The sequence below is a fragment of the Orbicella faveolata genome, unplaced genomic scaffold (assembly GCF_042242905.1).
Source record: "Orbicella faveolata isolate gen_17 unplaced genomic scaffold, um_ofav_v1 contig_35, whole genome shotgun sequence".
Classification (NCBI taxonomy): domain Eukaryota; kingdom Metazoa; phylum Cnidaria; class Anthozoa; order Scleractinia; family Merulinidae; genus Orbicella; species Orbicella faveolata.
This window is the reverse complement of record NW_028301564.1, coordinates 512,505-533,194: the sequence shown is the minus strand read 5'-3', so window position 1 is coordinate 533,194 and position 20,690 is coordinate 512,505. Positions and strand designations below refer to the sequence as shown.

Below are 20,690 nucleotides of genomic sequence, written 5' to 3'. Positions count from 1 at the left end.
TAGGTTCAAAATTGAGCAAAATTTCAATTCCGGCCATGCGCATAAGCAAAATTTTGGACCTCTTTTTTTTTACCATTAACCGTTCTCAATTTTGTTCGTTGCCCCTTTCCTTTCTGCTTTTCTCGGCCCTTTTACAGTGGCTACCTTTTGCATTGTATGTTCTTTCTGGCTGCCGTGAAAAGTTGGATGTTAATTACGGGCGAAGCCTAGAAATGGACCTTGATCAATTATAGGCGTAGTGGACCATTTTACTTCCGTTTTTGCACCAAAACTGATAACGTTGTTTTTCGATTTGCGACATCGGAATGTCGTCGATATCTAAACCTGACCATTGTGCGGAAAGGTCTAGCCTAGTGCTACCATCTGCTTATCAAGAATATTAGGTGATATTTAAATTGATGACGTCAGAAGTGGTACAAAGAGCACGACTATTAAGTGGCCGTATATGGCTACTTGGGCGTCAAAGGGTTAAGTCGTCATTGAGTGCCGTGGGTGTCACTGACTTAACCACTCGAGACAAGTGATCATAGGCACACTAAACCGGTGGAATTTGAAAACCGAGGTTTCACTCTGAAAACGCATCAAATATTTTCCGTCCATACTACACCGGAGAAATTTGAAAACGCGACAGTCACCGGTCATTTTGCATTTGTTTTTTAGTAAAACCCGGAGAGGGGGAATATCATGACGGATTAGTGTGGACGGTAGGCGTTGGCGTAGAAATATATTAAGCTGCGTTTTCAAATTTTCTCCGGCGTATTGTAAACGCTCCCTTGCAGACTTAGCGGACACGTGCTACTCACAGGTTCTTCACACTATAAACGAAAAATAGGCCAAACCACTTGTGTAGTTGTAAAAGTAGCAGAATTAGAAACCCAAGATTATCAGACTGAACAGCTGGAAGTATAGAGGCCTCCTTAGAAAGCTAGTGAACATAGCAAATGAAATTCGTAGCCCCCCGCAGACAAAGGTTATATAATTTGATGTCACCGGCATGGTGTACTAATGAAAATGTAGGAGGAAAGGATAATTAAACGTGGAAATAAAATAATTAGCATCAAACTCTGAACAAACAGGACAACGTCGGAAACAAATCTAAACAATCCGCCGTTAATTTCCTTTTTATTGTTTCAGCAACTGTTTAGAATGTTTTTCATGATTCGATTCGCTGCTGAAGTGAAAAACGAACGTCTGCTTAAAAAAACGAAGGTTCAAAAAAAAGAAAGAAAGGAATTGCGACGAAAACGAAGTCTCGGGGTACCCATGGAAAGGTTCAGTAGCTTGGGCATATTTGATGAGCGACGTGACATGATGACGTCATATCCTCAGTTGTGACGTAACATGCGTTGTTTTGACTGATAATAACTTAAAAGGTCAGTCGCAACTTGGCTATCTTGCAGATCTTGCGCTGTAATTCAGGTAAGCTACGGTATATGGCCTAACTTAGGTTTAGATTGTGATGCTAAGTTATCTTTGTTGTTGTTGTTGTTTGTAACGACGTCCGCAGTGTTTTGAATCAAAACAGCGACCGCTTGGCCCTTCTAAAAAAGGAGTCACGAATTGACGACTGAACGATTAATTCGTCTGTATCGGATGCGCTACTGAATCTTGCAATGATGGCTTTTACAAGCCAAGTTAGTTTGTGGCTCAAAGTACCTTATTGGTTTAATTTATACAGTGCCTTTAAATTACTCTCAGCACAGGTCATGTAAATCACAGACGTGAAATGTTTGTAATGTATAAAGAAGCTTTATATTTACTTTTCACAACTCCCCTAAAGGATACCACGTAAAGCAACTATTCTTCCAGCGGCGCCCGGCGCCCGGCGTCCGTGACTGCAAAGCAACAGGCTGGGCTAAGATGATTTGTGAAACGAGGCACAGAAATCAAATAACTCCGAGGCTGTTCCTTTGTTTTCATGGCTGGGATATTGGCATTGATTTCATTGAATTTCGTGTGAGCATTGTATTGAGAACGGTCATCGTTTCAACTAGTACTCGTCATGCGAAATGTTTTCATTGTCAGTCACACAATTTTATTTCACCGATGCTCCAAAATTCACTTCTGTTTCAGTAACTTTGATCATTTTTTTAATAAACGCTACAGAAGAGCTAAATCCCCTCCGCGATTTACTAGAAATTTGCATATTGTGTAGTTATGCTTGGATTGAACTTATCAATCTATTATGTTTCCATGGTAAATTATAATTCTTGTGAATGTAAAGAAAGTAGTGGGCATAACCGAAAAGCTGCTGAAGACTTAGCTTCGAATTCGAAAGCTGAGAAACCTTCGTCCAGTTTTGCTTTACTTCATGGGCTTGACTGCAAAACACCCCGCCACTTGAGTTAATTTATTCATGTGTACTAGTATTTCTCGTTGTTAAAAAATGCGTGCCAACATGTCAGTTTTGTGCACGAACGCTCTGCGTTGTTCAATCGGAAGACAATTATCCAGTCACCAGTCTTCACGGCCGACGTGTCAGAGCCGAGATTCAGATGAAGAAAGGGTCAAAAAAGATCTAGAAGCCTTTTTTAGCGTAAGGTGGTCAGGAACTTTTAACCTGAACTTTTGAATATTTCCGGAAAGCTTTGACAGCTTTGCATGTAAGGTTTTTCGTTTAAGTGCAACTTAATTTAACAGACTGCTCTACTCTACCAGAACGGGGAGAGTTTCGGTTTCAATAATATTTTGCAGTAAACTTTCATAATTAGTTGAACATATAGTGATTCTGTGACATCATAGAAATGCACCTCGAGATCCGAGGATGTTGGATTGCTGAGATAAGAACTTGTGACAATCACTTTTGACAATCACCTAATGACCGCACTTTTTACCTTTTGCCGAAGATCATATGGCAGGTTGTTGTTTAGGGGCGAGGTGCGGGGGATGGGAGTTGGGGGGGGGGAGTTGGGGGGGGGGGAAGCAGGTCTGAGTTTACCTACGGTTGTCCCTGGTAAAAAATAGTGGACAATCTAAACAGAATCCATTTGCCATCCAGCTCCATTCCATATATATGTCGAGTGTTTGATATTTCTTGCTGCTTTTCCCTTTAAGCTTTTCCGTTTGCAGCTGTACTGTACTTATTCAGGAGCTTTCAAAGGCAAGTCATAAATTCTTTCTTTTTAGATCTTTCGGCCATTCAGATTATGACTGCTGTTTAAGTCATGTGACAGTTGAGATCATGGGAACCTGTACAAGTAAATCTACAGATCTAGAAGTTGTGGAGAATAAGCAATCTGAAAAAAATGCCGTCGCGAATAGTGACTCTCCCCACAACGTCGGAAACGGGTATGTATTATTTTACCTACTGCTAAGGTTTTACACCGCAAACAACACTTAAGCATTGCAGATAAACATTTTTGTGATATTAAGTGCGTACATGTTAATATAAGTTACTCAAGAAAGCGTGACTGTTATTGGCCTCCCTGGTATTGACCTCCCTCGGCTTTGCACGCTCTTGGAGTTGATCTGATCATTATCTGACCACCCACACCAAGGTAGTTGACGGGAGAGCGTATCGGCTTTGCTTTCTGTGTAATGTCAACACCTAATTAATGTCATCCTCGCGCCTCGGCGAATCAAAAGATCAGTGCAGCGGTCAGAGATGTTCATGAACAGCTTATTTAGAATACCTGCCGTCTGATGATGTCCGAAACTTTGCCTGAAAAACTGCATCTTCTATCTCAGTGGTAAAGCAAACAGAACTGTGTTAGAAGACTTGTGATAACGTTATCTCTTCACTATTTAATAATCAATTAAAATAATAATTAAAATAATAATGATATTTACGACAATGGTCGACATCTATCCTCTCACAACTGACAGGCGATCACTAAGATTGATTACCTCATCACTACCAACATGGGCATCACGTGTTTGTCTGTTTAAATCGCACGGAGGGTGTTGTTTGCAAACCACCAATAGAGCGTTGACGTCACGGCGGCCATATTGGTGTACCAAAACATTGAAACGGCGGCCATGTTGGTGTACCAACCAGAGAATTTAAGTTACTTCTACGGCGACGCCAAGGAAAACGTCGACTAAAAAATGAATATAAATTTTACCTACGGATCTCGTGATATTCTAAAGTCATTTAGTTCAGTGTTTCACACTCTCAAAATTATAACGAAACTCAATCTGGAACAAAGCGTTAAATTCGAAATATATATATTTTTAAAAAAAATCGCGTTTCCCAGACACAGAATACACTCTTTCTTTTTTATAGTAATATGTTTTATAAAAATATCGAGGCTGAAATTTGGGAAATTTTAAGAATATCAGTTAAGAATAAACCCGCGAGGCTGAGATTTGGAAAAGAACATAACTTTGTGGGTTGAAAATTTGTAAATACAACATAATTATGTTTTTCACTAAACCGTAATATAAAAAATTCTTCCTTCTCTAAAAGGCAAAAGTAGGCAAAAAGCAACAAAAACAGCACTAGTCGTAAAAACCGGTCTTTCATATGAAAATAAGCTTACTTTGCATAAAAAAGAACCTGAAGGGGGACTGAACACATTTTCATGTGAATTGTTTTGTACGAAAAATCGTTTTGACACAGAGCCAAAAGGCAACTTTAAATGGCCTATTTAGTCCTGTCACGTTTTTGCTTTGCAAAAGACGGTAAAGAAATGTTTTAAGATATATAACGCACGTGCACAGCCACTGTGCCGCTTATTCTACCTTTTGTTTAGCATTTCCCGTTGCCGTCGTGGTTTACTGGGGTCCCGTCCACACTATACCGAAAGAGTTTGAAAACGGAGATTTAAAATATTAATTCTCCGGTTAGGCCTTCCTTCAACACAACTCCGTCACGATAATGCAGTTTTTCGAAAACGCTCTTCAAAGCGGAGGGATTTGAAAACACTGGCTTTATAATAAACGATAATAATAAGAAAATAGCTTTATTTGACGACGGAGGGAAACACTTTACAGTGCTGGACTGAGAAACCTGTGGCTCTTACCTAAATTACAGCAATAAGAAGTTACAATGACTGAAAGAATTACGAGTTTTAGTGTGGACGGAAAACATTTTGAAAACGAAGCTTGTCGTAAACGATGATGTTACGATAATCACGTGATTTCCCTGACCGAGTTTTACTCAAACACAAATCCAAAATGACCACAATTACCAAAATGGTAATATATTGTTCCGTTTTTAAATTGCTCCGGCGTAGAGTCGATGGAAAACATTTGATGCGTTTTCAAGTGAACCTTTCGTGTTCAAATTCCTCCGGCTTAGTGTGGACGGCGCCTTAAACTCATAATAGGGAGTTTACGAAACCACGACGCCGACGCCGAGGACAACGTTGATTAAAAAATGAATTTATATTTCACCTACGAATCTCGCGATACTCGTAAGTCATTTACTTTGTTTATCACTGTCAAAACTATCGCAAAACTAAATCCGGAACATAGCGATAAATTTGAAGTAAAAATTTAAAAAATTAGCCGTCGTGGTTCACGTTCTCCAGACAACGCAAAATTTGGTCATTTCACGTTGTTGTTTTGCAGAGGACGGCAAAGAAATGTACCAAGAATTATAACGCACGTGCACAGCCATTGTACTGCTCATTAATTCTTTTGTTCAGTGACGTTCCCGTTGCCGTTGCCGTCGTAGTTTCGTAAACTCCCGAATGACATGTACAGTATTTCTTTATAACATTGTCTATTGTTTATAAATATTCCATCTAAGTGTTATTACACGCTCGGCTGCCGCGGTAACGCCCCTCAAGACAGTGTCGTAAACAATCTTTTCTGCTGTTTGTGTATCGGCACGAATATTGGATTACCGTTTCCTGGTAAGTAGGGCTCTTATTTTATCTACACTGTCACTTATCGTTTTGATGAAGTCTTATTACAAGGAAGGCTTCATTGCCAAGCACTGTTAGGGAACGAATTTCCTTTGACAGCACTGGTGACGACACTCATTATTAAGAGTTAAAGCTGCACAGCAGTTGAAGCTTGCAGAGGTTCGCTTGTTCCTGAACGTTATAATGGTCATACTTCGGTGTGCTCTGAGCAAAATAAGATCATAACATAGCCAGCACAGCCGCGCAACCCAATTCGGTAAACGTAACAGGAACTTCGCTAAACAAAAGGTTTAACGAGGAGTACAATGGCTGTGCACGCGCGTTACTATTCTTAGTACATTTCTTTGTCGTCCTCTGCAAAACAAACAACGTGAGATGATCAAATTTAGTCTGCGTTATCTGGAGAACGTGAACCGCATACAAATGGCAAATTCTACTTTTGATCTCCTTCACTTCATGGTCCATCGATTATTCATTTCTTTTAATGAATTTGCTCTTTAATTTGACTGATAAAGCTTCTCGGTATCCGCTACAATTTATAAAAAGGAAGGTGTAAATATTTGACCGTAGTTTAAAAGCCGGACTAGTAGGAACAACTGTAAAAATTGCACATCATTTGTGCCATTCATATTTGCGTCGGCCAAGACAAACCGACCAGAAGACTGGAAGACCAATATAATCTTTTCCTGCTGATCGAGCCTTTCAACTGAGATCCAAGCGTGGCCGAACTTGTAAGCATCCGTGTAAACAACCGCCATGTTTTTTCGAAAACTTACACTGAAGAATAATGAACCTTGGATCAATGTGGGAAGCGTGCCAGCAGTGAAAGGGCCATATATTGTTGTTTTACGCCTCGCTCTACAAAACACATGCCATTGAAGCAGCAGGCGGTAAATATTATAGAACGTGTGCCTCCGACCAAGGCAGTGGTGCCACCCTTGGGGTTTTAGGGTATCCTAATTAAACTTAGTGCATATAAAGATAGTAAATGACAGCTATGTAATAAAATGAGAGGGCTAGAGGAATAACGTTCGTTTACAGCCAAGAAAAGTAAAACGAACTTTACAACTGTTCACGGTGAAGGGTAACCCAACTGTGACGAAACCGCGCCACAAAGGTGGGCTCTCTCTAACAAAAAAAAACTAAGCATAAACGAACCCGAGAAAACACGCAACAACTACCTAAGTCTACAAGCATTTATTATAACAATTACACTAAAATAACATTATACTTTAAATAGGGTAACTAACAATAATACAATAAGCTAAATAATTAACCTTAATTTATTTACAAGAATATAATAAACAAGCTAAATACTTCAGTACACTTAATCTATTTACAAGAATATTCCTTAAAAAAAAGGCGTTTCCGTAGTTCAGTTCAGTTCACCTTGCGTCTGAAGTCCTTGTCCATGAACTTGACCCCAACAACGTTCCACCAACACATGACACACACAACGAACCAATTCAAACTCCCGTTTATTACTCCCACCTTTCAACTTACTTCTTCCGATTACGTCTTCACTCAGTCCGGTATATTTCAACTTGACTTCTCCGATTTACTCCAGCTGTCCGGTTTACAACGGCCGACTTCGACAGAACTTTACGCTTGTCCTTCGATTGCTTCGACCAGCTATTTAGCACTCACGTTCCCCGGCAAATGGCTCTTTGTCGTGAATTTAGGAATGGTTTACTGATGGCTTCTCAGTAATGAAAATGTGCTTCCGGACGTGTTCCTGCCACTTTCTAGCCTCGCTCGTAACTACACTTCAACCTGCTTCTTCTACACACACAAAAACCTCTCAACACGTATCACCCCAAAAAACCCTAAATATGTAAACGCAAGGTGTTACAATCAAAGAAAGGAAAAGAAAACTATTGGTTGAACAGAACTGGTTACGTAATGAAAGAATACAAATCACACAATCGAGCGTTACGGAATAAACACGATTCCAAACAAGCCGTTCCCATGGGATGTAATTAAGCATTCCATGACACCAACTTACCGTCTGCACTCCTAAGACCATCCTCCTCGCAGTTCCCAGAACCAAACAGATGAAATTTGGTGATCGCGCCTTTGCACACTCTGGACCTTTTCTATGGAATAAACTTCCTCGTGAAATAAGACTAAGTCCAACCCTGACTGTTTTTAAATCTAAGTTAAAAACTACTTTTTTAGATTAGCCGTATAGCATGCCATACTCTTAAAATATGTTTTTCTTTTTAATTGTGTTATTTTTAAATTTTACCGTAATCTTAATCTTACACTGTAAAGCTCTTTAGAATATTCTATAATTTTAGCGTTATAATTTCAAACTATAATCCCGCTGTACACTGCGCCCCTCGAACCCGCCACCAATCCTCTGCTCTGTGCCGACAAAATAGCAATTAATGTTTACTTGGGATTATCACAAATTACATTTGCTGCTTTTTGTCTAACGGCGCGAATATTGGAATTACGGTTTCCTGGTAAGTGGGCTGTTATTTTATCTACACCGTCATGAGCTTATACTTGTCGTTTTGACGAAGTCTTATTACGAGGTAGGCTGCATTACCAAGCACTCGAATCTCCCTCGCGACGGCACTCATTATTACGAGTTAAAGCTGCACGGCAGTTGAAGCTTGCGGAGGTTTGCTTGTTCCTAGAGGCCATGATTGTCATACTTCCGTGAGGTGTGAACAAAATAAGATTATAACATAACTAGCAGAGCTGCGCAACCAAATTCAGTATTCGTAAGCGTGTACCATAATGCTCATAAAGGGTGGAAATCGTTTGGCTGCATGCGATATGCATCACCGCGTTTACCATCTACGCTGAAGGGTGTGCCATATTGTCTGACTCTACACGTAGAAAGAAAAAAACATCAGAGGGTTTAAAAAAAACCCCGACGACAACGGCAACGGCAACGTTGCCAAACAAAAGGTTTAACGAGTAGCACAGTGACTACACACTTGCGTTATTTATCATGCTTGGTACATTTCTTTGTCGTCCTCGGCAAAGCAACGACGTGAAATGACAATTCAAATTCTGCGTGGTGTGGAGAACGTGACCCACGACGGCTAATACTTGAAACTTCATAAACGGCTGCCAATTAATAAATTCTATAGCTGGGCTCCTTCACTCTATGGCCCATCGATTATTCGTTTTATTTCTTGAGTCTGCTCCCTATTTTATAATAACGTAAAGTGCAAATATATATAGTCCGTAGTTTTAAAGCCGGGCTAGGAACAACTGGTAGAAATGCACATCGTTTGTGACCGTTCATATTTGCATCGGCCAAAAGAAGCCGACCAGAAGACTAGAGGAACAATATCATCCTTTCCAGTTGATGTAAATATCTAGCATGGAACTTTCATTATCCAAGCGTAGCCGAACTTGTAAGCATTTATGTAAACAACCGCCACGTTGAAAGGGCCATATATAGCTTGTTTTACTCGACACTCAACTAAACACATGCAACTGAAGTCGTCAGAAGAAGGTGTTTAGACTCTTTCTTTTTTTATAACAATGAGTTTGTAAGAATGTCGAGGCTGAAATTTGATAAACTTTTAAGAATATTTTAAGGATAAACCCAAGGCTGAGTTGGGAAAACTGAATGTAATTTTGTGGGTTGAAAATTTGTAAATACAAAACAATAATCAGAAATTTCGTGTTGACAACAAATTGCCTGGAGAAAATTGCTGCCGGGAACATACATATTCAATGACGTTCAAAAATTTCCTTGAACGTTATTTCAATTTTAAGTATAGAGCATCTTCACTCACTTGGCTAGCACACATGCAAAGTTATTGGAACAAAAGGAAGAGTTTACAAAAGAAGAGAGTTTAACTCCCACAGGATTGGTTTGGTACACTAACATGGCCGCCGTTTCATTGTTTTGGAACACCAATATGGCTGCCATGACGTCATGTGAAAACTCCCAATATATCACTTTAGTATAAAATCTACCATGTCTAACTACGCTATTACTCACTATCTATCTATTCTGCCGCTGATAGGAGATTTATACCAAGACTCGATTTCTTTATGCGTGACTGAAACCGAGAGCAATTAACCTATTTGTTTTGGAAATAGGCACTAAGGTTTCCCCCGGGCCTAACATTCAATTGTCTCGTGAAACTGCTGGATTAAAATTTCTGTGTACGTTATGATCACAAAACAAGTCAAGAATATATAAAACAATAGTTTGTGACTATAAGAGCCTGCTACTAACAAAATAGCACAACAAAGTAGCATTCCAGAATAAGCCACGTTCGATATACATGTATCAATATTCTGACATGGCTCCGAGGCTTTCGGGACAAACGCCTAGGAATGATGTGAAACGGGGAGTGGGTGGCTGGTACCCTGGGGTTACAGAATCAGTGGGGCATATTTGGTGTTGTTTTCTTTGTATCCAAGAGTCCTTTGGAAATTGAGACGCAAAAGAAAGTTAGAAAATTTGCAATTTTGACCTGAAAACCTCGGAGCCACGTGTTAGAGTATAAATATATCGAACGGAGCCTATTTGTGACATGCATAGTTTAATACACGTCACGAAATAGACCAAATGTGAGTCGAATACTAAGATATTAAAGTGAATGGCTATGCATGAATTGCGAAAAACATTGAGAAAACTTGACGACCCGGTGTTACTGTTGATGGTTGTACCGTGCAATGACAAGTCAGGGGCGGATCCAGGATTTTTCAAGGGTGGGGGGGGGGGGGGAGTGGGTGGCTGGTACCCTGGGGCTACAGAAACAGTGGGGCACGCTGCCAAACGGTTGCAATTTGAGAATTGGAGCCTTATTGAAAACCATTTCACTAGCAATACCAGCAATGCCACAAAGTAGAAATTACAATGAGGTACCTGTCCACAAAGTTTGCCTTTATTTCTGCCATAATATTCACAACCTTTTTCGATTTTTTTTTTGTTTAGCTTCTCCAAAAGGGAGGTTGCCAGCCACCCAATCTATTACACCCCCTCTAAATCCGCCTCTGGAAACCGGAAGTACGAACGAAGGCAAACGTATTTTCGACTGTCTAGACCATACTGGTAGTTACGATCAACAATTTGCATTTCCATACTGATAGTTCACATCATTTTCATCCTACTCTTTCATTCCTTGTGAAGTTTATTTGCATATTCATAGCTTTATTTTAGTATATTTAGGCCTAAAGTTAATTTCCCATACAAATTCTATAAAGCGAACGTTCGTTGCGGTTAAATTTAGCCACAACAGTCACATAATGAGCTTGAGCTGCCTGTGGTAAAACCACTTATAGATATATTGCCAACTAATGTCGTGAAACTCTTGACCTGATAAATCAGCGACGAGTTTGGTTGAGCCGTGGTTCATATTTTGTACGGTGTTAAAACGTAGTTGAGAGCAATTGTTGATTCAAACCCGGATTCAAATCGCTGTACGTGATCAAACTGTTCACACGTGATCGTGTTACGGTCTGTTGAGTGAAATCCTATCCACAAGACGAAAGAAGTGCTTTCCTTTCAAGCGGAAATGATTTAAACAGACGCGAAACCCGCTTGCTTGCAAACAGTTTGATCACGAACAGTAATCTAAATCATTAACAGCTTGATTCGAGCTACGGTGAAAAAGATTCAGTTAACGGTACTGTGAATTTAACTGGAGATACCGTCAAATACACTTCTCACGTTCGCGGCAAAACCAGACAAGCGTGATATACCGTCTCACCGAAACGTGCTTCAAAGGTTGGAGTTTTGGCAGAAAATCCGGCCATACCAAGTCAGTGACTTGATGTAGTAGGATGTCATGATTGATCGGTTAACTGTATTTTTGGGTAGAAGGTAATGAATAATATTCCCTTATATTTTTCAGGATCCACAAAGAAGACATCATGCCTTGTAAGTTCGTTTTTTAACATATTTATCATCGAATCTAAACAAGTGGCGTCCACTGATGTTTGCGGGTTTAACCGAAGAAATTTTGGACTGCCAGCAGTCTCTCTTTCCTCGAAAACCGTGGGGAAGAACGCAAAACAAGTAAGCTTGCGAGCGTGACTGTTAGCGTGACGTGCGAGTGGCGATACCGCGAGCCGCTAGTAGCGCGGACGTCTTCCGACGCTGGCACGTCACGCTCACAGTCACGCTCGCACGCTTACTTGTTTTGCGTTCTTCCCCACGGTTTTCGAGGAAAAGAGAAACTTCTTGCGGTCTAAATAAGTTTGTGTTTAATTTTCAGGGCGAAATCTTGGATATGATGTTTACAAGGCAATTATGGGGGAAGAAATGTTTAAACAGAAAATCGAAGAGTTCGAGAAGGTACCAGAGTAATATCTACGTCCAATTGTTATTTGGTCGCAAACACATTTACATAAGAAACAGGCGTGTTACTTAACGTACTAGAAATGAGCTGCATCTTTACACTTTCTTTTTTTCCAAGCCTCTTCCTCCACCCGGAATATTCGACGCTGCGAAACTGGCTTATGACACCACCAAACTCAAGCTGCTATTTGGTACTAAGGTGTTGATAAAGGGCCAACGTGGAACGCATCCAATTGGGGTTGGATCTGAGGGGATCGCGACCATTGTCTCTAATCCCAAGTTCCCAAAGAATGAGTTCTTCACCCCTGGACGTTCGTTTCCAGTCTGTCTCCGGCACTCCACCATTCAATCAGTTGATGACGTGTTGATTGATTTCTGCGGCGGCGCGTTGAGGTTTGCCGGAAGTGACGACATGGAGAGTCCGTGTGACCTTGTAATGGGGACTGGCCCGACCACCCCCCTGTGGAGCGCTGGAGCTGTTTTTGACGCTGTAAGAGCCAAGGTTTCAGGAGATTTGAAAACTTATTTGCTGCTCGGTCCAGACCAGTAAGTAATGAACCAAGTGAAATTAGAGATGGACCATTATTTCCTTGAAGGGGGTGGAGGGGGAAGAGGTTGGGCAAGTTTCTGGGGCACAATGTTTTTTCTCACCTTTAAACTGAGCATGATTGTTTTGGTGGGATATAGGTCCTGGATAATACAAAGCGATTGCTCGATTTTTTCCCCATGGCTCCCCTTGCACGACTGGTTTTTTTTTTTTCAGCAGTGGGTGTTGCTGGGCAGGAATTTTTTTTAAAACTGCCCAACCCTCCGCCCCCCCCCCCCCCCCCCCCCACTGCACACACACACAAAAAAACGCCAACAACAACGACAACAACAACGACAACAACAGACCGTCCTTTAAAGCCAGTAAGTTCATCTCCTTAATATAAATTATGGGAAAAGACATACCAAAATTATTCTGAAATTATATAAAAAAAACAATGACAGAATTAAAAGTTACTTGTCAAATAGTGAACCCATGTTCATTTCGTGCTTTGGTTAGAACACCTTAGAAAGGTTTGGTGGCGTTCAAATTAAGAGAACGACTATTTTCGAAAAATATATGTAACTCTTAAACCAAAAGTGTGAACTAGCGAAAAAATTTTATCTGCTGCAAAAATTAACGCTAAAAGTCCTCGTTTTTTAACACTTAGTTTTTCTACAGAGAAAATTTTTTAAATAAATCGCTTCTTCAGTTCGTGTAATCAAATAATTGTTTCTATTTTTATTTATTTATTCATTTATTTATTTATTTATTTATTTTTCACGAGCAGCTTGGCAGCCAATATTGGCGGCCTGCGTCAAAAACCTGACTCATTTTATGACCAGCGGTATTACACTGAAGTGATCTTCGACTTCAAGGCATTGGATGGAGTAAAGCGTTACGTCAGATTCCGGTTGATGCCAGCTGACGGATCTCCGGAAACAGGTTTATTGTCTGAAGAAGTCCAGTGGCAACCTTGGTAAGTAAAAACCGCGGTTGTACTTACAAGCTATGGTTAGGGATTGTGCATGGCTCTGAGAATCTGTTGAAGATAAATAACAGCAATAAGTATAGACCGCATAAGTGAAAAGCGCTTTCACTTCTGATTGGTAAATTCGGAGGTGATGAGCGAAGTACTACTCACCTCAACGTCGGTGAGTAATACGGTCGAACCTCTGGTTGCGACCACCTCTCCTCAGCGAACAGTTTTTCAAAATACCAAACGTCTCGGAGTCAAATCACTATATTTGGAAACTCTTGTAAGCGACCATCCCTCGTAAGCGGCCGCGACCACTTTTAGGGCTAAAAGTTTTAAAATTTTCTTTTGATTTTAACCTCCCGTAAGCGACCACTTGACAGATAATAGAGCTGAAATTGGATAATAAGGTGTTAACATAACATTAATTGTCACATTCCCGGGTAGTACCAGAGACGGACATTTCTCAATGGGAACTATCAGATTCTTTCTCGAAATAGACTTTTCACATGAATAAAACATTAAAAAACGGGGCAAGTCTCTGCGGTTACCGTGTGCTAATGGAGCCAAATTTTGACCCAATGTGGTCTAAACTGTCGCAAGCGACCAGGCTTGACATTTTGGGTGGTCGCTTACGGGAGGTTCGACTGTAGTTGATTGTCAGGATCCCCTAAGCGAGAGATTGGCGTACTAGTGCTGATCGTACTTTAAAGTAACGTTTATCAGTAGAAAGCTAAGCTAAAACAGTTGGAAGCAGTAATGTGGAGACCACACGGTCCTGAAAGCCTCCTTCACTCCCTGCTTCGTGCTTGTCAGATTTTGTTCGGTGACAACAAAGTTGGTGAACCTAATGGTCAAGAAGGAATATGCAGATTGTAACTAACACGGACTTAGCTATTAGGGTATTAAAGTCATTAGTGCACATAATGCTTGCGAATAAAAAACCGAAATAATTCGTCGTATTTTCATAGTGTTTATCCCAGGTTGCGCCGATAATAAGCTGTTAAGACTTCCTTCTTCTGTCTTTCTAAAAAACTAGGGTCAATGAAAGATCACCCAATGAGACCTTGCCTATGGACTACCTCAAGAGAGAGTACAGAGAGAGAATAACGCGAGGACCACTGGAGTACAAACTCCAGCTACAACTCCATGAAGCTAAGGACAATGATCCGCCGACGATACTTCAAGTCGGGAGGGAATGGGACGAGAGCTCGCATCCGTGGTTAGATGTAGCTGACATCAAAATGACGTCATTACTGGCACCAACGGCAACAGAGCGTTTGAAGTTTATTCATACTAATCTGCCCTCCACGATTGGTTTGTTGCCGGCTCAGTCAAGCGACGACCCTAATTGCGTTGTTCACATTCGTAACGCAGTCTACGTTTGGTCACAGAAGCTTCGCGCCAACAGGTCAAACAAACTCGTCCCAGAGCACTTAGCGTCCTATCACATCCGAGTGGAAACTGGAAGCCAGTCCGGGGCAGGAACTGATGCTTCTATTTCCATTTCCCTGACAGGTAAAATGATTCTTACTTAATTGACCAGAGATACTTGTTTAAAGAAGTGGTTCCCGAATCGTCCAAAGCCAAATTGAGTGGTCTGAAGCAACTATAAATAACAGTGACCCTGTTAACGAAAAATATTCGATCAAAATTAACCAGTTACTCCCTGTCACATAGGCTTAACATGTTTGTCATTGTGTGCATAATTTGAACTTCTTTGTTAAAATACCGTACGCCATGCATGAGTGAGAATTGGACTAACCGAGGTTGCAGAGTTCATCATTGGTGTATACGCGTGCCAATTTTGCTTTCAGGTCCCTTCCCGAAAATTTGCGGCGAAGACTAATTATAATCGCATTGATGCATGATTCCTTAGATACGTTCAGTTAGAACTTAAATACGCCTGGATCAAAGTTGTAGCTTGAAATCAACTAAGATTTGAACTGAAGCAAACCCAATTCAATCCACGTCCATCAAACTTCCGTGACCTAATGTAGGAAGCATTTGGATTGACTCTGGAGACTGAGCCGTACAGACTTTTGTCATTTTGATTAATTGTTTACCTCATAATAAAGGAACCAAAGGAAAGACAGATCTGATCAAGTTAGATAACTGGGGTAATGACTTTGAAAGAGGAGAAGTGGACGAGTATTCTATTGAGGCCATGGATGTTGGAAAAGTTCTCATGATCCAACTTCATAACGATGGCGGTGGCTGGTGGTACAAGAATCCTGATTGGTTCGTCAACAAGATCTCGGTGTTAAGTTCTTCGCAGGAGGACCCTTTCGAGTTTCCATGCTATCGCTGGGTGCTGTCAGATTTATCTGTCTTCGAAGGAAAAGGTAATCATTTTCGAAATGTCCCTTGGAATCTCAGCGTAACACGTTTAATTAAGGTTGCTAATTCTTTCCAGGTTGATATGATAAACTAGTGTTACCTCACACACAATTATAAGGGTCGATACATTGCTATAAAAACATTTCTTCTTTGCTCAGTCGGTTACGTCCCTACAGTTAAGAGGTTTATCCTTTATTCTGACCTTTACAAGAACTCATAATTACATAGAAAAAGCGTAACATCTGCGCAAATCCTTTGCCAAGAAAACACACTTTTCTTACAACTCTATTTTTGCAGCCATTCTTCCCTTCCAAGACCAGCCAGAGGCCGTTAAAAACCAACGAATCCTTGAACTGAAGCAGCGCCAAGAGAGCTATAAATGGGGAGACCAAGAAGTCTTCAAGCACCTTCCTGGTTATCTTCAAGCCGTGAAACACTCGGATATACCAAGAGATTCACAATTCTCCAAAGAAGCCAAAAGTACCATCAAGGAAGATAAGCACAAGGCCACTGTGGACATCGGGCTTGCTTATTTGTCGACTCTTTTTGACAGCTGGGATGACTTTGACGACTTCCAAAAGATCCTTAAAAGGGTGTATGATGGTGTACCGAAGATTGTGCAAGACGACCGGTGGATGACCGATGAGGTGTTCGCTTCGATGTTCTTGAATGGCTGCAACCCGAATACTATTCAGCGCTGCGACAGGTTGCCAAGTAATTTCCCCGTGACTGACGACATGGTCAAAAGCTTTCTGGATCGCGGGAAAACGCTAGAGGAGGAGATTAAGGTAACTGAGAATAAACGACACCTTTGCCCTAACTCGAAAACTCCATGATGTTAAGTAACATCATCATGAACTCACCTGTAGTACCTCTCTTTTGCTGATGGAAAAAAAATGACTGCCTCATCCCAAGCACCCGCGTGATATAGTAAAAAATACAATAATTAACTAGTGAGGAGGGGCGCAGGGAATCATGAGAGGAGAGGAAACGCTCTCTCTTTTCACTTTACCTTCGCTCCCCGCCCTCCCGCTACTCACTCGCTACCAGCTCACGCTCGCGCTTTCTTGCTCACTCGCTCCCACTCACCCAATCGCCCTTTACCCTAAGAAAAAATAAGAAAAGGCTGTGGAGGAGGCAGAAAAAATGAAGGCATTCAATATGTTTATACCGATCTTTTTTATTGTATTAGGCAGGGCACGTGTACATCGTAGATTACAAGGAACTTGGAGGCCTTAACATCACAGGCGAATCCACTTACACGGCACAGCCCCTGGGACTATTTTACGTCAAGGCCTCGGGTGATCTGGTGCCTATTGCCATTCAGCTACTCCAGCAACCAAGTGACACTAACCCAATATGGACTCCTGGAGATTCGAAATATGATTGGCTACTGGCAAAGATGTGGTTACGTAACGCTGACCATCAAGTACAGCAGGTATGATGTAACTTTTGCCCTAGTTATTTATTGAAAGGGAAAACAATCGGTAAATAACATTTTTAGAAACCCTCGAGATTAGCCAAATTATACATGGTGGGAAAACTTATGACAGATTGAACATTGCAAGATAAATGACTCGGTCTGAGTTATTTCACTGACTTTGTAAATACCTTGAATACTTTTTTTTAACTACATAAAAGGATGTCTTCAAACTCATCCTGTTTGTAATGTTTGAATTTCATGAAAACGATATAAACAATCGAAACCTCGTTTCCTATATAAGTATTATCGCACACTTGAATATTCAGTTCCACTTTGAATTCTTTCTTCTTCCAAAGGGAAGCACCCATTTTCTTAGAACCCACTTGGTAATGGAAGCATTTGCCGTGGCTACGTGGCGTCAGCTGCCCTCCCTTCACCCCGTGTTTCAAACATTATTCCCACACCTTCGCACCGTGATGGCAATCAACAACTTTCTTAGAAACGACACAGCTGATAATGAAGGAGCCATGCAGTATCTAAACAAGTCTTACAAGACTTTCAAGTTTGGCATGTTGTCGTTACCTGACATGCTGAAAGAGAGAGGTGTCAACGATCCTGAGAAATTACCCAAGTTTTATTACAGGTGATTTACATGCTATGATTGATTGACGGTTCTAGAAACTGTAGCCGATTCCAAGTTTTTGTAACTATACAAGTGTTCCACAAAAGAAGTAATTCACGGATCAAAACCTCGAAAAGGTTGGCATCCAGAGACGACTAATAATGAACACTTCTGACATGCTGCCTTAAAACATATCTTGACCCCCTTAATCTAGAATATTGTATAAAGATACTTTATTACATAATGAATTATGGAAAACAATAAAATAAAGAAATAAAAACAAAAAAAACAAAAACAAAATAATAATAATAACAATAACGATAATGATAATAATAATGCATTATGGGTCTATATGCACCTGTCCAACACTCTTTCCTTCGGCAACTCTGTGGGCTCAGAGAAAACGCCTCTGAACCGCTACATACAGTGTGCCAGTTGCTAGCCAGACCACACATCTCACCACAATATTGTTTCTTGTCAGGGATGATGCTCTCCGTCTCTGGGCAGCCATTGAAACTTTCATCAAAGATGTAGTCGCCATCTACTACAAGTCAGATGATGATGTTGCCAAGGACAACGAACTTCAAGGCTGGATTAAAGATATTCACGACAACGGCCTTCCTGTGAGGGAGGGTGACGTCGACCACGAGTTCCCAAAGAGCCTTCAATCACGTAACCAACTGATACACGTGCTGACGTGTGTGGTGTTCACGTGTTCGTGTCAGCACGCGGGAGTAAACTTTGGTCTGATGGATGTAACAGGCTTTGTTCCATTTACTCCTTCTCTGATGCGTCAACCGCCTCCCACCAAGAAAAATGAGGCAACTCTGAAGTCTATTATGAAGACACTCCCGAACAAGTCTCAGGCCGTTGAACAAATAGCTCTTGTGTGTGTGTTAACACGATTTGCAGAAGATGAGGTAAGAAAAAACCGTAAAATATATCGAAAGATTTCTAAAGCAACTTGCGGGTCCAAATTGTCTTAACCTTCCAAAGAGATACCTAGTATTGATTTGACAATGCGACAAATCACAGTCGCTGTCTATAGAGATGAGAGATGGAAGTTAAAATTCTCCCAATTAATCAGATCAGCCAATCTACCGATCGTGACCAACAAATGTAAACTTGAAACCTTCTGTTTCCTGAGAGGTCCGCATAGGTGATTGTCGGCAGCAAAAGACGCGACCGTTGATTTAGCAGAAATCCAGGGAAACACTGCAACTTATAAATATTCAGTTGCTTCTTTTGAATTCAATGTAATTCCACAGTATGTAAACATCATCATATCTTTTCGTTTCTATCTTAGCGTTTCCTTGGTGACATCACACACAGCCTGTTGACCGGTGATGCAGAGGATGACGCAATCACTCGTTTCCAGCGCGCTCTCCAGAAGATCTCAGATTCTATCAAGGCTCGAAATGCATCATTGGATTTGCCTTACATCAATCTGTTGCCCGAGCGAATTCCTGATAGCATTGGTATCTAGCCAAGGCGGGGATTGAATAGGCCACAAATTGTGGCAGACAGTAAAATTTAATACACATTTAAGTAACAGTCATTTTGCATAAGAAAATACGCCTGCCTCTTTAGATTTGCAGTTCTTAAAGGAGCCACATTACGCTTTGCGCAGTTTGAAAAGTTTAGCCTAAATTTTTTAAGTTCGTCGATTTCAATCCGAGTTTATTTTCTCCATTCTTATACGTCTTTGTTCTTTTATGGTTTATTATTATCTCATTGCGGTTTTTCTATTTTAGTCAACTCTTATTTTTAGGTTTCCTTCAATTTAAAGGTAATTTTGTACGTAGCCAAAATGGTTAAAATGCCGTGACCGAGCTGCTTTAAAACTCTGAATGGTAAAGCAATTTCTTACAAAACACTAATAAAACCCACAGATATTCTAATCCCAAGTGTGGCATAAAATGGGAACGAAACAATGATATATTTACACTTTAAACTTGAAACTTTAATGGATTCATCCTCTCAAAGGTTTTTCAGAAACTATTCACAATAATAATTAATGATAAAAAGACAAAAATGATGCTCTCTAGTACAAACGCCACCTAGATGTCATGATGTAAAAAACAATACGTCAGTTAAGGCTATGGAGTCGTTTTTTCACAGCAGCTTCAAATGTCTTTAGGGATTTAATTTCCTTAGTGACTTTATCTAAGCTGTTCCAGATATTAGTTGCTCCATACTTGAAGGTACGTTGGCCGGTGGCAGTTTTATATAGAGGTATACGTAGCGCGTCACACGTCCGAGTGTCACGCGGATATGAATGTTACGGTTATTCACTTGGAATGCAATTTATATTAAACGTTGGTTTATTGTAGCATTGCTTTGGAGTGGGCTTAACTTTGTTTTCAATTCAACTGACTTGAGAAAATGTAATTCCATTCTTGCTAAGTCTTTGTGGCCTGATGAACCAGGAAGCTAAATTTTCAGAGCTTATTGGTGTTTTTGTGAGTAAAGTGACTTAAAATGTGCCTATAATTTTGTGCCACCCTACCTCGTTCTCTTAACCAAGCTTGCACAGGCAAGAAGCCATTCTTGGAGATACGATATTTAACGTTGCTAGAGGGCCGGGAGCAATATCTTAGGGATGGTATATGGAATTTGTGAAAGGTACTCTAAAATAGCATTTAAACTGGTCGAAGATCTTTGACTGGCTTGTGTTTGTTTGAAGTTTTATCGTTTTGTTACATAG

The 20,690-nt window shown here is 40.6% G+C and overlaps 1 protein-coding gene across 5 annotated transcripts; it reads left to right on the top strand.

Moving 5' to 3' along the window:
• Nucleotides 1-1,329: 1,329 nt before the first annotated feature.
• Nucleotides 1,330-20,320, top strand: LOC110056557 (allene oxide synthase-lipoxygenase protein-like). 5 transcript variants are annotated; one of them, XM_020763061.2, is made up of 13 exons: nt 1,330-1,419; nt 3,127-3,288; nt 11,651-11,676; nt 12,014-12,093; nt 12,215-12,642; nt 13,413-13,601; nt 14,638-15,116; nt 15,677-15,943; nt 16,236-16,726; nt 17,131-17,376; nt 17,718-18,004; nt 18,465-18,903; nt 19,290-20,320. In XM_020763061.2, the coding sequence occupies exons 2-13, from the start codon at nt 3,182-3,184 to the stop codon at nt 19,467-19,469; spliced, it is 3,219 nt and encodes a 1,072-aa protein (XP_020618720.2). In that variant the 5' UTR covers nt 1,330-1,419; nt 3,127-3,181; the 3' UTR covers nt 19,470-20,320. The 5 variants fall into 5 exon arrangements, with proteins under 5 accessions (XP_020618720.2, XP_089130506.1, XP_089130505.1 ...); XM_089274380.1 differs by lacking the exons at nt 1,330-1,419; nt 3,127-3,288 and adding an exon at nt 5,728-5,801; XM_089274379.1 differs by lacking the exons at nt 1,330-1,419; nt 3,127-3,288 and adding an exon at nt 8,204-8,281.
• Nucleotides 20,321-20,690: the final 370 nt, after the last annotated feature.